Raw genomic sequence first — 16,967 nt, 5'->3', positions numbered from 1 at the left:
GGCAGAATTGGGACCCCAGTGTGTGTGGTTTTTGAGGTTGCTAATAGCTCTACATGTTTGCGTGGAAGCTAAGCAACTTAGGCTATTTTGACTAGGGTTGGCATTTTATACATCTAGTGGGTCAATCATGCTAATTCAGTTACCACGCCAAGAGAGGAGCAGGGGAGAGGGAGAGAAAAAACCATATTGTGAGGCCAAGAAGCCACAGGGTGACGCAGCACCACGGTGACGTGGGTGACAGCACGACGCAACGTCATGTTGTGACACAGCAGCACCATGGTGACCTGGGCTGACACCAGGGCACATTGGTGCTGGAACTAGGTTTACGGGGGGTGCTCGCTCTTGCACCCGCTGGCTTGAAGTGGTTTCCATTATATACAGGGTTTCCAGTTTACTTCAATGGCTCTCAGCACCCCCACGATAAAAATGGTTCCAGCCCCCCTGCAATGACATGACGTCACGTGGAGACGTGGCACCACCGTGACATGGGCTGACACCATGACATGACGTCACATGGTGACGCGGCGCCACGGTGACGTGGGCTGACACCAAGACATGACGTCACAGTATGATGCAGCGCCATGGTGACATAGGCTGACACCATGACACGCCATCACGCCCCAGGTCACGGTGCTGTGACATGGGCCAATACTTCACCATGACATCTCGTCATGATACTCCTGCCTCGACATAAAAGGAGGTTGGTTACAGGATATCCCCCACCTCCGCCTTCTCCGCTTGTATCCCGTCATGCTCTGCAGAATGGTACTCGCTAGCCCTCGGAGCCCCGCGCTGCTCTATGATCCGTGTCTCCTCTCTATGACCGGATGGAGCAGAGAGCGGAAGAGAGCAGTGCGCCGTCTCTATGGTGACGGTGAGAGGCGGGGCCGCGAAGCCGGAAGCGGGGACCGGGTGCCCCGAGCGCAGGGTGGGTATCGCCCCCTCCCCCCCCACCATGGGGTCCCCGCCCGGGGTGCGCGCTGGCCCTTTAAGGGGCTTCGCCATGTGATCTAGGGCTGAGCCTGCCCGCGGACCGTCCCGCCCGCTCCGGGGCTCGCGCTCCGAGCGCCGCCCGGGGCCTGGCCAGGGGCAGCGGGGGCGACGGTCGGGGCGCCCGGCTGGGGGGCTGGCGGTGGGGTGAGCCCAGAGCTGCCTGGTGGGAGGCGACCTGGGGTAAAGCGTGGGGCAGCTGCGGGGATGCGGGCAGCGGGGGGTGCTGGCGGGGCCCTGCGGGGAGCAGCGTTGGGAAGCTCTGGGCGCTCCCCTCCCCCAGTGTCAGGGGGTGCCGAGACGGCTGGGGTGCCCTCTTCCGGGTCCCTTGGCTCCTTTCCCTTCCCCCTGCCCGGGGTAGCCCGAGTTGTCAGCAGCTGTGGCTGAAAGGGCTGCTCGGTCCGATCGCACCTGCCCCCACATTGACAGGTCATAACAATACGGTTTTGTAAAACCTGAGACATATTTCTTGAGATTTTTTTGAGGGTTGTTTTTAACTTTTAAATGTCCAGTGCTAGGATTTCTCTTTAAACAAATAAACGCCCCCTGCCAGAGAGTGGCTGGAGACCAAGGCTTGCAGCTCTAAGAACCTGATGGCAAAACTGACTGCATTGATTTCCATTGCCCAAGCTGTGAACTATGCAGAATCTAAGCGAAGAGCGTAAACAGTGGAAAAACTGGATTACAAAAAAATCTCCTCCCCTATTACTAATCTGTTATAAATAACATCTGTGAATAAATTTATTTACATTATCTGTTTAGAAATCTCACCCCAGCTGTAAGAAATGGTTTCACTTAACTATGGCAAGTAGTGCTCAAGGTAACTGTGTCAGATTATTAAAAATGTTTTTTTGTATTCTTTCATTTTATTGAATTGTGTGGTTGGCAGCATTTTAAGTAGTCAACTTGTTGTCATTGTGCATTTAGTTGAAGGAGGTGATTCTGTGGATCTTATACGTGAACAGGAGAGAGAAACAATTTTTGGAAAATACAGTTTTAAAAACACAACAGTGGGGGCTGAGGGGCAGATGTAGTAGCTGAAAATATTCTAGCTCACTTTTTTGGAACTGACTAGAGTTCAGGGTGGCATTGTCCCTTCAGCTAACATGGTCTCATGTAACTGTCAGCCATCAGAGTTCTTTGGTTTCTGATTGCTAGTCTAGTACTAGGATTTTGAAAATTGTACTGGTCCCTTAAGTATCTGCTCGTCTTGATAAATGAATAGATGATGGAATGGCAGAATCAGCTACAGTTTATTGCTTTTTTAATATCTGAAAACTGGTAGCGAACTGCTAGTAGGTGTAAAGCACAGGTCTCTTGCTCTAGAATTCTCAAGATAGAAGCTACTAAAATGTTGAACTGCAGGTGAAGCAAAATGATGATAACTAGAACGATGTGATATTTCATGAAATGCAAGGGCTGGAACAGACTCTCTACCAAATCTTACCTTTTTAGTAGTATAAGACATGAATGCTAGTCCTGGTTGTTTGAAAGAGATGGGGCCTTTGGTTTTTCAGATCTTTTGCCAGTGGTCCAGGACTAAATATAGGGATTCCTGGATTTTGCACCAATCCCTAGTTTTGTACTTCTGTCTTATGCATATGGAAACTCTCCTGTCCAGGTTGCCTAAAGGAAGAGAAATGGAACTGAAAAAGTTAAGCATCTCGTTGGTTGTGGTCCTGGTTCTGGTCTTGGTCCTGCAAATTTTGTCTGCAGTGGATTTTGACCCATACAGAATCCTTGGGGTTAGCAGGACATCCAGCCAGGCTGACATTAAAAAGGCTTATAAGAAGCTCGCCCGGGAATGGTAGGTGGATTAAAATATGTTGTATATTAAATGGTTTCTACAAGGTAGAGTCGGCTATTTTCACCAATGCACCAAATATTTGTGAGAGAAACCATCATCTACAAAATAAAAACAAAGACATTCAAAATTGTACAATAACCATTTTCCCATACTTGCTCTTACCATGTTGAATAAAACCATATTCTGAATAGCGAGCCAGCACTTCAGCTGGTATAAATCAACTTAAATCCACAATAGAACTACACTGATATATTTCAGCTGAGGAGCTGGCCCACTCTTCTTAAGTAAATGTATCTGCTGGTCAGGGAGAAACCTTTTTTAAAAAAAAAAAAAAAAAAAAAGAGAGAGAGAAGGAACACTGTTTCCTAATAAAGGGCCCAATTATGCAGCCTGAAAGTGAGAAGTACTTATTTTCATGAGTAGTCCCATTGAATTCAGTGGCTCTTCTTTTGTGAGTAAGTACTACTCAAGAAGAGGTTTGTAGAATTGGACCTATAATGTTTAGCTATCTTGTTTGCATGTGTATTCTAAGTAAAAGGCTGGTTATACACTATGTTCTGTGTATGTGATGAGAGTCTTGATCCCACATCACGTACTCACACAAATGACCTGTCGACTTCAGTGGGACTGTTCACAGGTACTAAGTATCAGAGGGATAGTCATGTTAGTCTGTATCCACAAAAACTACAAGGAGTCTGGTGGCACCTTAAAGACTAACGGATTTCTTTGGGCATAAGCTTTCATGGGTGAATAAAGAAGTGGGTTTTTTACCCACGAAAGCTTGTGCCCAAATAAATCTGTTTGTCTTCAAGGTGCCACCAGACTCCTCGTTTTTATTCACAGGTTGACAATAAGAACGGCAGGATCTGGCCCTAAATTTTAGCTGTTTGTACACACTGCACATGCTGTAATATTTTCTGATGGTACGAACTTCCGGTTCATCCAATTCTCTGGATATCAGACTCTGGAGGATCTAATATGAAACTTTTTCCCTTCTCCATCTTGTACATTACAAAATATACCATATTGGAAGAGTCAACAAGGGCAGACATTTAAGAAACAAATGTCTTTTAATAACTTCTGTACTATATCTTTAGGGTTGTTGTAGGAATTGCAACAGGATCACAGTCACTAGTTAATTTCTCTAACAGTTTACGTGTGCTCCTCACATCCAGTAGCTCAACTGAGTAAATCTATTATTATATATATAAAAAATTGATCACGGCCAACTTCTAGTCATTGAGCTTTTTTTAAGCCAAATTTTCAAGATTCCTAAAAGAGGAAGTGAATTAAGCTAAACCAAATTATGACCATAGATTAAGACCTGTTTCATACACTGAAGAGAAGAGCTGATGTAAAGCATCTGGAAAAACATGGTTATCTGAACTACAGAATCTGATAGCTTCTGGGGTCTCATAGAACCTAGGCATTAAGGTTGTGGTCTAATGCTATCATGAAAAACTATTAACATGCAGAATAGAATTGCAGATGTACCAAGTAGCTGCTCTGCCTAATATATAGAGAGCAGCGGCTAAAGTGTGCATCTTTGAAATTGGTAGGATTGTTGCTGAAGGAATTTACTGCCTGCTGTTAAATCAACTTTTTAGCTCCACTTGGACCATTTATTTATGAAATAAAATTCAAAACCGAGGAAATGCTTTTACATACACCACTCAAATCCTGTTGAAATTCTTTATGTGGTTCAGCCTGGGTAGGAGAAATAGACTTTTGCCATAAATCTGCATCAGGTGGATTAAGAAGTGGATACCAATAAATGGCATTAATGTCTATGTATCCCGCTTAGTATGAGTATTAAATTGAAGCTGAAAACACTTGTGGCTTGCTGTGACTCCCTGTGATAAATTGCTGATGCTTTCTAAAGGACAAAATCCATTTTCTTTATTTTTTGCATTGTAGGCACCCTGACAAAAACAAGGACCCAGGAGCAGAAGATAAGTTTATACAAATTAGCAAGGCCTATGAGGTATTCAACACTGTTTGGTAACTTTGTGCTGCTTTCAGGATGTATGTTAGAGCCTGGAAATTGCTGTTCATCCTTTACAAGTAGCCTTTACTATTTTCTAGTTATATCTACATGGAACAATTTCTCAGCTCTGTGTATGGAAGAGTAGGGTGGTGGAATCTTTGTCTGGGTTTTCTTGACAAAAACCAGCCCCTGGAAAAGACATGACAGTTCCCTTTCTTGGAGCTCAACTGGGTAGACATTCAGCAAAAAAAATTCTTCTTCCAGGGGTGCTGGAACAATTTTTTTTATAGTGGGGGTGCTGAGAGCCATTGAACTAAACTGGAAACCCTGTATATAATGAAAACCACTCCAAGTCGGGGTGCTGCAGCCCTAGTTTCAGCATCTGTGTCCTCTTCCCAGTGTGTCTGCTCCTTATGGCTATTCAATCATTTTAAGAAGGGGAATTGTCATCCTTCCAGTTCCCTCTCAACATGAGCCAGGTTTTGTCTCTTTTCAACCCTTCTTAACTCTGTGATTGACAGATCCTCTCCAATGAGGAAAAGAGATCAAACTTTGATCGTTACGGAGACGTGGGTGAGAACCAGGGGTACCCTCAGCAGCAGCAGCACCGCCAGTTCCATCACTTCCACGAAAGCTTTTACTTTGATGAATCCTTTTTCCACTTCCCCTTTAACTCGGAGCGACGAGACTCCTCCGATGAGAAGTACTTGCTGCATTTTTCGCACTACGTGAACGAGATTGTACCGGACAGTTTCAAAAAGCCCTACCTCATTAAAATAACCTCGGACTGGTGCTTCAGCTGTATCCACATTGAGCCTGTGTGGAAGGAGGTTGTTCAGGAGCTAGAGGTGCTGGGTAAGAGAAGCAAATTTTAAAAACTCAAGATGCAACGTGTTTTCAGAAAGAGGCTTTCTCAAAGCTTTCCATCCTAGGCCACGGCAACTGACTTCAACTTTTGGGGGTTGTGTTTGAATGTGAATTCAGCCACGGAGTTCCTTTGTGGTTTATCAGTGTGGTGTGAATAGCTTTATTTCTGTTGTTTTCCAGTGTAAGTGGAGGGGCATTGCTCTCTTTCTTTTCAACACCAGTCCTCATCAATGAAACTGAGACAGGAAAAATTGAGGTTTAAAACATGAGGAAACACTTTAGATCTGTAGGGCTGGGTCAGTCTCTGAAGGGAGCTGGTGAAAGCCCCATCCCTGGAGATAGCTGCAACTTGACGAGACAAGGCATTAGGAAATCCTTCCCTGGCAGAGGATGGACTGGATGCAGTCTGGGGAGTCTCTTCCATCTCTAAATTCAGTGATTGTCTCCTTTTCTGCTGCAGTATGATTAAACCATTCCTAGTGCCTGCATCACTCTAAATAGCACCAAGGAGTGTTGCATGGTCAGGGACTACTATGTTCTGGCCTGCAATATAAACATTACATTGCCCTTTGATATATACCAGGAATGGTACTGAGATGCAATCTGGAGTCCAGAGGGGGCTGTGAGCCAGCCCATACTTGACCAGAGTCAAGGCCACTATCCTGCAGGACACAGGAGGATGGGAGAAAATGTTGGCACCCAAAATAAAAATCAGGGAACACTGGCAATATATACACTTGTATTCCAGTTAAGTACTTACAATATTCTTGCTCAGGATGAAAATTCCTGTCCCCCTTATGGGTCATCTACATAACCAGAGATAGTCGGTCACAGAGAACACAGAATCCAAAATAAGAGTGCAGGGACCAGAAGTTGCTGCACTGTATATTTAATGTGATTTTTTCCTTGGGGTTTTAACATGCTGAAGAGAGAAGAAGAGTAGGCAGAAGAGTAAGGAGGAGATGGTGCCATTGTTACTTCTTCCTGAGAGCAGAGTAATACAACTCTCCATGGAATGTGAAAAAGGGCAACACTATGTAGTACCAGCTGAATAACTAATCCTCTCGGTGTGCTTGGTAACAGAAGCCACCTTAGTGCTGATTCCCTTTAGGGGAGTTTGGGTCATTCACCCACCATGTCAAGGTAACCCTCTTTTCGGATTGCCCTCCTTTTTCAGGAGTGGGAATTGGAGTTGTCCATGCTGGATATGAGAGACGCCTCGCACATCACCTGGGAGCACACAGCACACCCTCCATTCTGGGACTCATTAATGGGAAAATAGCCTTCTTCCACAATGCGGTCATTCGAGAAAACCTGCGGCAGTTTGTGGAGAGCCTTCTTCCAGGGAACCTCATCGAGAAGGTACGTGACAGGGAGATCAGCGTGTTCAGATTCTGGTAAGTAGTAGTGTGTGCTAAGCACTTGGATCTTTTTGTTGTCTCTGACACATCATCTGAAGGAGTCAGTCTCTGATGTGACCTTTGTCTTGGGGGTGTCAGAAGTTTCTGAAGCTATTTGCAATGGCCTTAATCAAGGGAGAATGGCGGTTTGGATGAGTGAAGTCGTTACAGCTATGAATGCTGGAGGCAGTTTTGAAGGAAACACTACATTCACGCACAAGATGGAATTTTTCTCCATCGTTCCCTGTGCATGGTGAGATAGGTGCCAGAGCTGGCAGCAGGACACTCCCCCTCACTGATGATACCCCACTTACCATAACTCCCGTCCTTCAGGGTTAACTGCAGTGCTTCATGGTAAGCATTTGATCGTACACGTGGCTCACTTTAGGGCTCGTAACCACACGGGTGCCAATTTGACACTGTCTGGGACTACACCAGAGATAGTCACAACTATATTAAGGATTCGTGTTTCAACTCTGCTTGGAGGATAGCCATGTCCAGGTTCCAAAACGGTGCTCCGGTGTGGACGTGACATTAGAGACTATCACTGTATGTCTCTTCCCCTCCCCTTGCCCACTTCTGCAAAATGATAAGTACCTCTTGCAAGATTTTCTGTATTCTCAACTCCTGCTGATATTTAGGCCTGACATAAAGCCTACTGAAGTGAATAGGGTATCATTCTGTTGACTTCAGCAGGCTTTAAATCAGGCCTTTAAATGGGAGTTGAGCGCACTAAGTCCTTTTGGAAGACAGAGTTTTTTTTATCACTAGAGACATTTTAAAATAAACATATTGTTTGACTTCTCCTCTGCCCTTTTTGCTTATTCCCCATCTGAAGTCATAATCCTCAGTAATGACCACCAGTTAGTTGCTGTGGAAATGATTGTGATGCCACTGAGAATTTATGACATCAAGTCAGGAAAGATCAGCAAAAGCAGAGAGAACGGTTAGTGTAAAAATCCTGGTTTTGCAAAAATCGCCTTAGCGTGAAAAGATGTATGGGCACAATTGTCCTTTACCAAAAAAAACCAAAAACCCATGACATTTTGGCATCTTTTTAGGACCCAATTCTAATGCAGCCATTTAACCTTATTGAACTTTAGTTTTCTGAATGTATTGAGGTTGAAACTAACTGTCTGTTTTACATTTAAGATTACAGATAAAAATTATGTCCGATTCCTGTCAAACTGGAAGAAAGAAAATAAACCCCATGTCCTTCTGTTTGATCATATGCCAGTAGTGCCATTGTTATACAAGGTAATGTACTTGTGTTTGTGTGTTATCTCTGGCATTTGGATAGCTTTGTAAATCCACCTGTCTTAGCAGAGAATGGGATCTCGGTGTAGGCACAGGCTGGATGGTTCTTCTAAGTAGCATTATCCACCCTGAACACCCAGCAATTTCATGTGTGTTATTTGGAGACTGCATGGTCAGGTGACCTGCTTCTGCTAACTATTTTAAACATCTGAATATGAGTAGAACTTACTTTTCTTGCCATAGACAGATCTCTAGTGGGAGTAAGGGCGTGGGTGGGGTTGGGGGCAAGGGGAGAAGTCATCATTCCTTTCCCACCACAAATAGTTAATGATCCGGGCCATTTGGGCACCGCATCTAGTTTGTTTGAGGACGATGAGTTGCTAAAGAAACATCTGGCAAGATACAGAATGTTAAATTGTAAAATAAAGCTATGGATCCCGCCAACCTTCCTCTGTCATGAGGAAGAAGCTAACTGTGTAATAAGCCTAGTAAAGGGAATGGGCTGACGTTGCGTGTCATTTGGCTGTTACAATGGTGAGTGTTGTAGACTTAACAGTGCTGCGGAGGCTATGGGGAAATAATCACCATAAGCTGTACTGGGGAAGAATCAAAGCGTGATCTGCAATGTAAACATGCACTGGACCTCTGTTTCCCTCTAGCTCACTGCTTTTGCGTACAGAGATTATTTGTCCTTTGGATACGTGTATGTTGGACTCAGAGGGACTGAAGAGTTGTCCAGACAATATAACATCAATGTCTACACCCCTACTATGATGATCTTCAAGGAACACGTTGATAAGCCTGCCGATGTTATTCAGGTATCACTTCGTGGTCTGCGTCTTTGTCTGTCTGTCTGGGTTTTAAGTAAAAAATATAGTAGCTGCTTTTCTGGCCTGTTTCTTACATCAGAAGTGGGTCAGTGGAGCATTTCAAACCAACTCTGGGTTGGATGGGAGCAGAAATTCGAGCTTCAGAAGGATGTCTTGAACGAATGTCAGGGAGCGAGGGAGCTCTGTAGGTTTCAACAAGGATCTTAACTTGGAGGATAACTGGTGATAGTTTTGGTTTTCACTGGAACATAGTTTTGTAGCTAAGCTGATGGGAGGAGGGCAGGTCTTTGGGTTTCAGTGGAGCAGTGACTGTACAGAGAGTGGGCAGCTCTTAATTAATTCAGCTTTGTCAGATATCGTTAGTCTCCTTGGAAGAACCCTTGGCTCTGAGGAATTCCTTAAACAGACTAGTCCATGAGACTTAGAGGTTTCACAGAGAAAGTGAATTAATAGTGAAAGGCTGCATATGGGATATGCCCAAACCTTTGTTCTTGTGCAGGTACACCCCAGTAAAATGCTGGGTCAATCAGAAGCCTTCGGTCACTGTTGCGCTTTCTGACAGTTGGGATTTTAATATTACTGGATGCTCTGATTTTTTTGATTTTTTTTTTCCCCTCAGCTCCAACAGCTGTTTAATTCTCCTTCTCCAGGGGCAGTCATGAGTGGCCATGCTTCCAATCTCCCAAACATCTCTTCCATTGTGTAAAGCATCTTGTTGACCTTCATCATGGTGACCCTTTAACACTAGAGCATTCATGTTCCCTGAGAGCTGAATATCCTTCTGGTTTAGCTGATCTTCTGTTTGCTTTGTCCTTTCTAGGCACGAGAGATGAAAAAGCAGCTCATTGATGACTTCCTTTCTCAGAACAAGTTCCTTCTGGCAGCCAGGCTCACCAACCAAAAACTGTTTCATGAGCTGTGTCCTGTGAAGAAGTCTCACCGTCAGCGGAAGTAAGGCTTGCTGCAATGGAGATCCTCCTATCCTCATGCACAGCTACTCCTGGTGGCTGCTTACAGGCGACCTCTCGTTTAACTGTCTGGGGGGGTCCATAAAGGGGGTCATTGGAAGAATAGAAATTGCTAGACGGGATCAGAGCAGTGGTTCATGTAGTCCAGTATCCTGTCACCGTCAGTGGCCAGTGCCAAATGCTGCACAGGGATGTCCAAGAAGCCCCTTCAGTGGCAGTGATGGGACAACCTGCCCCCAGGGGAGTTTCCTCCACACTCCTAATAATTCAAGATTAGGTCTATATGCCTTCAGAAGTGTTGAGGGGGGTCTCTCTATATTTAGTATTAGAACTTTGGATGTTCTTCTTACACATCTAAATGTCTAATCTATTTTTGAATCCTGCTAAGATCTTGGCCTCTCTCCCGTGGCAATGAGTCCCAGAAGCTAATTGTGTGTGTGAAAGAGCTTCCTTTTATCAGTTTCAAACGTGCCACTTTTCAGTTCTGTTCACTATCCCTTATTCTTGTATTATGGAATAGAATACCTTGCAGTAACTCTGTGGGGACAGGAACATAGAAGATGGGAAGGACTGAGATAGGAACATTGAGCAATAGAGTGTATAAGAAGATAGACACGATGAAGTGTCTCTCTGGCTCGTCAGGGTCCGTTCTAGCTGGCAGGCTGGGTTTGTTATTCCTTTGTGTCTCCAGGCCTGCTGTGAATCCTCCATTTCATTGTGTTGTCTAGGTACTGTGTGGTTTTACTTACTGGCGAGGGTGACAAGTTTGCTAGGACCTATGAGGCATTTGTGGCCTTTGCTCTGGCAAACACGAAAGACACCGTGAGGTTTGTGCATATCTACAACGACCGTCAGCGAGACTTTGCCCATGCCTTGCTGATGGATGATGAGAAATATTGGGGGAAATCTGCTGTGAGTGTCACATTTTCCTTCTGCCTAATCTGTAATTCATTCTCTCTTTCTCTGAACTTTACACTTTTTTACCCCAAACTCAAAAATGTTGCGGGGGGAGAGAACATTGCTGCTGCTTCTTTGAAATATTATGGGAGCATGTTATGGGCAGGATCAGGCCTTCTACTTCTGACAAATCCTCTTGTATTGCATGGTGGTATGCTCTGCTTCAGGTCAGATCTTCATTGTCTTGTGTATTGCAGTTCTCTTCTTTTTGATCTGTCCTGATCTCAGCCCTGATCTCAGCTCTCTAGACTCAAGCATGTGCAGAACACGACTGCCTGCCTTCTGACATGTACAAAGTGTAACCTCATCATCTTCCATTCTCATGATTCCACTGGCTCTGTTCATTTCACTGTCCAGTTCAAAATTGTCCTCTTTGATGTTAAACCCCTCGATGAACTTGCTCCTGCCAGTCTCATGGATGGACCTTGTCTCTCTCTACTCCTTCCCAAACTACTCCTACTTATTTAGCACTGTTCCGTTCTGTCATTTCACTCTGTCACTCCAGTCTTCATGTGAGAGCTTTGTCCTCTGCAGCTTCTCCTATTTGGAATGACCTTCCTATGTCTCACCACCAAATCCACTGTTTTATTTCACATCTCTGCTGAGAAAACATCCCTCTTTTTCCTCCTTGCCTATGCTTCTTAATTACTGTCCTTCTGGCTAACTCTAATGTGATGTGGAATGCAGTGTGTAGGGAAAACACTATGCAAAATAAGTGTTACGCTTCCAAAGAACAGGAGCTGGGGTTTAGAGAACACGTGCTGTTCATCTCTATTCCTGTTGGGTATTATGGAACATGTGGCGTATTTTAATACTTGTTCCCATCCCGCTGTTGTGCCCACTCTTTGACATGGGTGTTGTGAGAGATTAACTGAAATAGCTGTTTTTAATCTGGATCCTCGTGCTGAATTCTCATTTGACACATCAAGTCTTTCTTCCGAGTTGGTATCTTGTTCCCTGAAGCTTGTGGTGATGTTGATTTGTCCAGGTGGCCATCTTGGAAAGGCGCAATAATGTAGGAAGAGTGGTCTATAAAATCTTGGAAGATGCCTGGAAGGGCAGCGAAGAGGATAACTTCATGCTTTTGGATCTTCTGGCTCAGTTAAGAACAGACCCTGGTCTTCTCTCTTCAGACACTGTCCTGCCAGACTTGAATGATGAACTTGCTCCTGTAAGTATTCTCAGCTTTGCAGAGACATAACAAACCTATGTTAGTTGGTTCTAGTTAACTCTAAGACTGCACTGCTGTGGTCAGTGATGGGAATTGTGCCTAGAGGTTTGAGTATTGGAGAGGCAAGACTCTTTCACTGTACTCATCAGCTTCAGGGGGCAGCCCCTGTTCTCTGAGGTAGTTGAGCTGGTTTGGACAAGGGGTGCAGAGGGGATAGTGACATAGTTGATGTGTTTCTTCACACGTGGGGGAAGAGCAGCCACCTTCTCACTGACCTGTTGTATCTTTACAGGTGTTCTTTCTCCGATGGCTCTACTCTGCAATAGAGTATGTCTCAGACGTCTGGGATAGCGTATTTCATAATAACTGGTATGGAATCCCATTTAAAATATCAATATAGCTCTTATTTTTTGTATAGATGTAATAGCCCTCTGTCTTGCCTGAGGATAAATTCAAAAGCGTATCAAGATATGGAGGTATCTGACAGGGACAGAAGGAGGCATATATATCTTCTCTTGGAGAGAGGAGAGGAACTGTGGGACAGTGAAGCTTGACTTCTGCCTCATCTCCTGGGTAGCTGGTTGAGCTGTGAAGCTGAGGTCTGCCCCTGGATTTTGTGCTACTGAAAACACACTGCTCCTCTTGGCAATAGTCCTGGCTTGGCTGTCTTGCTGTGCTGGTTTTCATTAGCATTTAGGGTATTTTAAAAACATTCTTCTGTTTGTCTCCTGGCTTTTCATTAGGAGATAGGAATGATGAGAGAGCTTCCATTAAAGCCCTTCAACCAGGAGACAATCAGTTCAAGGAAAATTATATGCTATTATCTGGGGTGGAAGGAAGCTGAAAACCTGAGGCAGAGGTTGACTGTAGGAACTCGGAACTAACTGCAAACCTTCTCTCTTAGGCGGGAAATGATGCCACTTCTGTCCCTGATCTTCTCAGCCCTCTTCATTCTCTTTGGCACTGTTATCGTTCAGGCTTTCAGGTGAGTACCTACCAGACCATCTGTTGGAGCCTTACAGACCAGATTTCAGCATCTCAGTTGAAACTTACCCTATTTTAAAATGCTCCTTTGCAGTGACTCGAGCGACGAGAGAGACTCTCCTCTCCCCCAGAAAGAAGAACCCAATGAAAAGAATGAAAAGAATGACACGGCCTTCAGCAAAGAGAACAGGTTTCTCCTGCTAACTCCTTCCAGCACTAGTCAGGCCTTCTCTGCACCTCCACTTTCCTGCTCAAGAGGCTTGGTGGGGCACAGTCTTGCTCCTACTGCCTTTCCCCCAGGCAGAGAGGGCAGGTTGGGGAAGGGCAGTGGGTAGGTAGTTGGGAAGTAATGGAGCTGGTGTGACTGAAAGGCAGCATGTGAACAGCAGCGCATGGGTCAGTTTGGTGTAGCTGATATAAAGCGTGCATGGTTGAATGGGCACAGCTATCGGCCAATCCGTGGAAAGCAACAAATTGAATATTTGGGACCAAAAGTCCCTTCGAGGTAGAGAACTGGAAAGTAGCTGTTACCTGAGCTGTGACTGAAACCCGTCATACAAGGGAGCCACTGCTAAGTTCTTTGAACTAGCAACAGACTAGTGGCTATACAGCCAACTTCTTTCCATCCACCCAACTTTCTCCGTCTCCTACATTTAAAAGCTATCCTTCTCCCGCCATACAGCCACTTAGAAACCCATGTGTTTGCCCCTAGACAAATGCTTTGTGGAGTGAAGAAGGAGAAAAGACAATGATTTGCCAAACAGCATCTAATCCTTAACCTTTAGCATTTACTGTCCTTTGCTCCTTTTTCACTTGAGTCATTCTCTCTGCCCAGCAGGATTCCCAAAAAGGGCTTTGTTGAAGTGACTGAGCTAACAGATGTTACCTATACTAGTAATCTGGTGCGCCTGAGGCCAGGTCACATGAATGTGGTTCTGATCCTTTCCAACCCCACCAAAACCAGCCTGCTTCAGAAGTTTGCCCTGGAAGTCTACACATTCACAGGGTATGTACGGAGTTCCTCGTTGGGCTTCTGCTATGGTCTTAATGGTCTGTGTAGTGTTCTGCAGTGAATAGGCTTGGGGTGTGTATTGTTGCATTGCTTCGTCACGTGTATGCTTGCTCCCAAGAACATCTTCAGCTTCATGTGCGTGCTTGCACCTGTGAGAGGGCTTAAATGGGTAGCCGTTTGATAGCCAGCATTAAATGGGTTGGTGGGCTCAGTCCCCTTTGTAATGGATGGATGTCCTCCGCTCTGCCACTAGTGCAACTGGTGATCTCAGCGGAGAGGCCAAGGACTGGATGGGCCATGGAGCCTGAACTCTCCCCTCCAGGTCTATCTACTGCCACTTATGCTGTGCCTGTGTTCAGACAAATACAGGGCCTCACTTTCCAGGGCTGTAAGTCAGTCAAAATAGTGTGCGCAAAAAATAAATTACTCCAACCCTCCTTCAGTTTCTAACTTTGATGTTTCCTGTGTGGTGTCTGGTCTGAATTGGAACACAGTCTAAATTGTCTCCCTCTCACTTCTTCTGCAGGAGCAGCTGTCTTCATTTCTCCTTCCTGAGTCTCGATAAGCATAGAGAATGGCTGGAGTATTTGTTAGAATTTGCCCAGGATGCTGCCCCCATTCCAAATCAGTACGATAAACATTTCCTGGAGCGCGACTACACCGGTTACGTCCTAGCTCTAAATGGCCACAAGAAATACTTCTGCCTCTTCAAGCCTCACAGATCAGGGGATGAAGGGGGAACCATGGGGTCCTGTGAGGATTATGACCCCTTGCTACACACAGGAGAAGCCCGAGGAAAATCCTCCTGCAGTCCAGGATCCAAACAAGTTAAGAACAAATTAAGCAAGTTGTCCTTATGGATGGAACGTCTCTTAGAAGGTTCCTTACAAAGGTTCTATATTCCATCCTGGCCTGCATTAGACTGAAGGGATTTAAAAGAGATTCTAACACTACAAACTTTTTAAGATGACAACCATGGACAATTCTTTCCAGGAATAAACAGTCATGACAAATGGACAGTAGGTTTTAGATGAACTCTCCTAGGCCCAGTGAGTAGAAGTATCTTCCTTCATCTTTGACCTAGGAGTGAAAGATGAAACATACTGAAGTCCTCTGTACCAAATTGTTCTTGTATTTGAATGCTGTACTATCTAAGACAAAACCCAGTCTATTTCCCTTTAATGTCCTGCTCACCGCATCGCCTCTGTCCGGTCTCTTGTTTGTTCTCAGTTGAAGAAAACCTGTGAGTTCTTCGCAACGGTGACTCAGTTTGGACTGAACACAATGAACTTGTTACATAGGTCAGGTCCCCTTCCCAATGCTTAGCCCATAGTGCATGGTGTGATACTGGGAAGACCCTACAGAATCTCCCCAGCCTCTGAAACTCTGAAAGGCCTCATACCAAGCATTCTTTATTTATCAGCTTTCCCTGCGGTGAGTGATTTAGGAGTGTGGTTACAGTAAATACTGTAAAGATGTTGAGCCATTTAAATGTACATTGTTTTTCAGATGCCTTTTTGCTTCTGTCGATTTTTAGACTGTCTTCTTAGAGCCATAACTTTACCCACATCCTCAGATTGTAGGCATAAGCTGCTATGAGCCAGTAGACATGTAAAAGAAAACTTCAATACCTGCTAGTGAATCAACTTGGACGCCTTTCAAACAACAATGGTACATCTCTAGTACAATATCGACACTTCTTTGTATCAAGGAACTTAATTCTTTAATGACTGTATTTTTGAACTATGTTGCCCAACAAATGCTGTCATCGGATCATTTGTTACATATGGAACTAGTTTGGCTGTAGACAGACGTTTACAAGATGCGTAGTTTCAGCTTCTCTCACTTTGTTTTTATCCTCAGCTCAAAGGTTTCTGAACATACAGGTTGCCTTTTTTTTCCTTCTTTTAAACCTATGGTTCAGTGTAAAACTGGAATGGTTCTAGGCTGTGGAGTTACTGTACTTAAATATATCAAATGGGCTCTCCTACCAGCCATTTGGCTTGCCCAGGGAGCTGGCTTTTTGTTAGTGACAAGTAGTCAACAAAGAAATGGTCTCTTGCTGCTACCTGAACGTTAAGGTAAATGGGAAAGGTTTCTTTTCAAAGCAGGGAACTGTAATCTTGTGACACTGCTACTTCCTTTTTTCTCTCTGTTAATCCGTGTGGACACAGTCACTTTATCTGATGCTTGCTGTAAACTTAATAAACTTCTCCAAAGTGACCTGGATAGGAATCTGAGGCTTCCACGTGAATGGATCACGTTATGGTACATGATGGCCAAATTCTGCATGAGTTTTCCTCTCATTCAGATTGAGATTAACTCCTGAGTAGCATTCTGAACCTTACTGTAAAGCACTCCTACAAGCATGGGGGTTTACTTAAAAACCTCACTACCCTCCGTGCTTCAACTAAGGAAAGAGCACTTGAACAATAATCATAATGCTCTTATATATAAGGGTACTGTCAGGTTAAAATATTGGACTCAACCGACCTTCCCTATGTTACTTAAACCAATGGAGTTTAATCTGTAAAGTCCTAACTCCAGCGTGAACCCTTTTGATTAGTAAGCACAGGGTGTGAGAGGGAAGAAGAGGATTTTTCTTCTTAGGAGAGATGCAGCAATAAAATGCTGAAAACCCCCATGCATTAGACTGACCCTAAACTAACCTGAAGCAGCAGACTGACTTTTCACTCTTTATGCTGTTTCTGTTGAAGCCGGTGCTTTAGTTGCCTTG

At 44.5% G+C, this 16,967-nt stretch overlaps 1 protein-coding gene across 3 annotated transcripts; it reads left to right on the top strand.

The window, feature by feature from the left end:
• Positions 1–839: 839 nt before the first annotated feature.
• Positions 840–15,310, top strand: DNAJC16 (DnaJ heat shock protein family (Hsp40) member C16). Of its 3 annotated transcripts, none has more exons than XM_084652036.1 (15): positions 840–928; positions 2,612–2,797; positions 4,715–4,781; positions 5,306–5,639; positions 6,829–7,013; positions 8,204–8,308; positions 8,968–9,126; positions 9,959–10,089; positions 10,835–11,018; positions 12,052–12,234; positions 12,527–12,603; positions 13,139–13,219; positions 13,313–13,408; positions 14,057–14,224; positions 14,757–15,310. In XM_084652036.1, the coding sequence occupies exons 2-15, from the start codon at positions 2,631–2,633 to the stop codon at positions 15,154–15,156; spliced, it is 2,337 nt and encodes a 778-aa protein (XP_084508162.1). In that variant the 5' UTR covers positions 840–928; positions 2,612–2,630; the 3' UTR covers positions 15,157–15,310. The 3 variants fall into 3 exon arrangements, with proteins under 3 accessions (XP_084508162.1, XP_084508160.1, XP_084508161.1); XM_084652034.1 differs by having other exon boundaries at positions 14,054–14,224; XM_084652035.1 differs by lacking the exon at positions 840–928 and adding an exon at positions 1,225–1,810 and having other exon boundaries at positions 14,054–14,224.
• Positions 15,311–16,967: the final 1,657 nt, after the last annotated feature.

The sequence above is a fragment of the Lepidochelys olivacea genome (assembly GCF_965140295.1).
Source record: "Lepidochelys olivacea isolate rLepOli2 genome assembly, chromosome: 18".
In the NCBI taxonomy this organism is placed as follows: domain Eukaryota; kingdom Metazoa; phylum Chordata; order Testudines; family Cheloniidae; genus Lepidochelys; species Lepidochelys olivacea.
The sequence above is the reverse complement of the archived record's forward strand: the minus strand, read 5'-3'. Positions and strand labels throughout refer to the sequence as shown.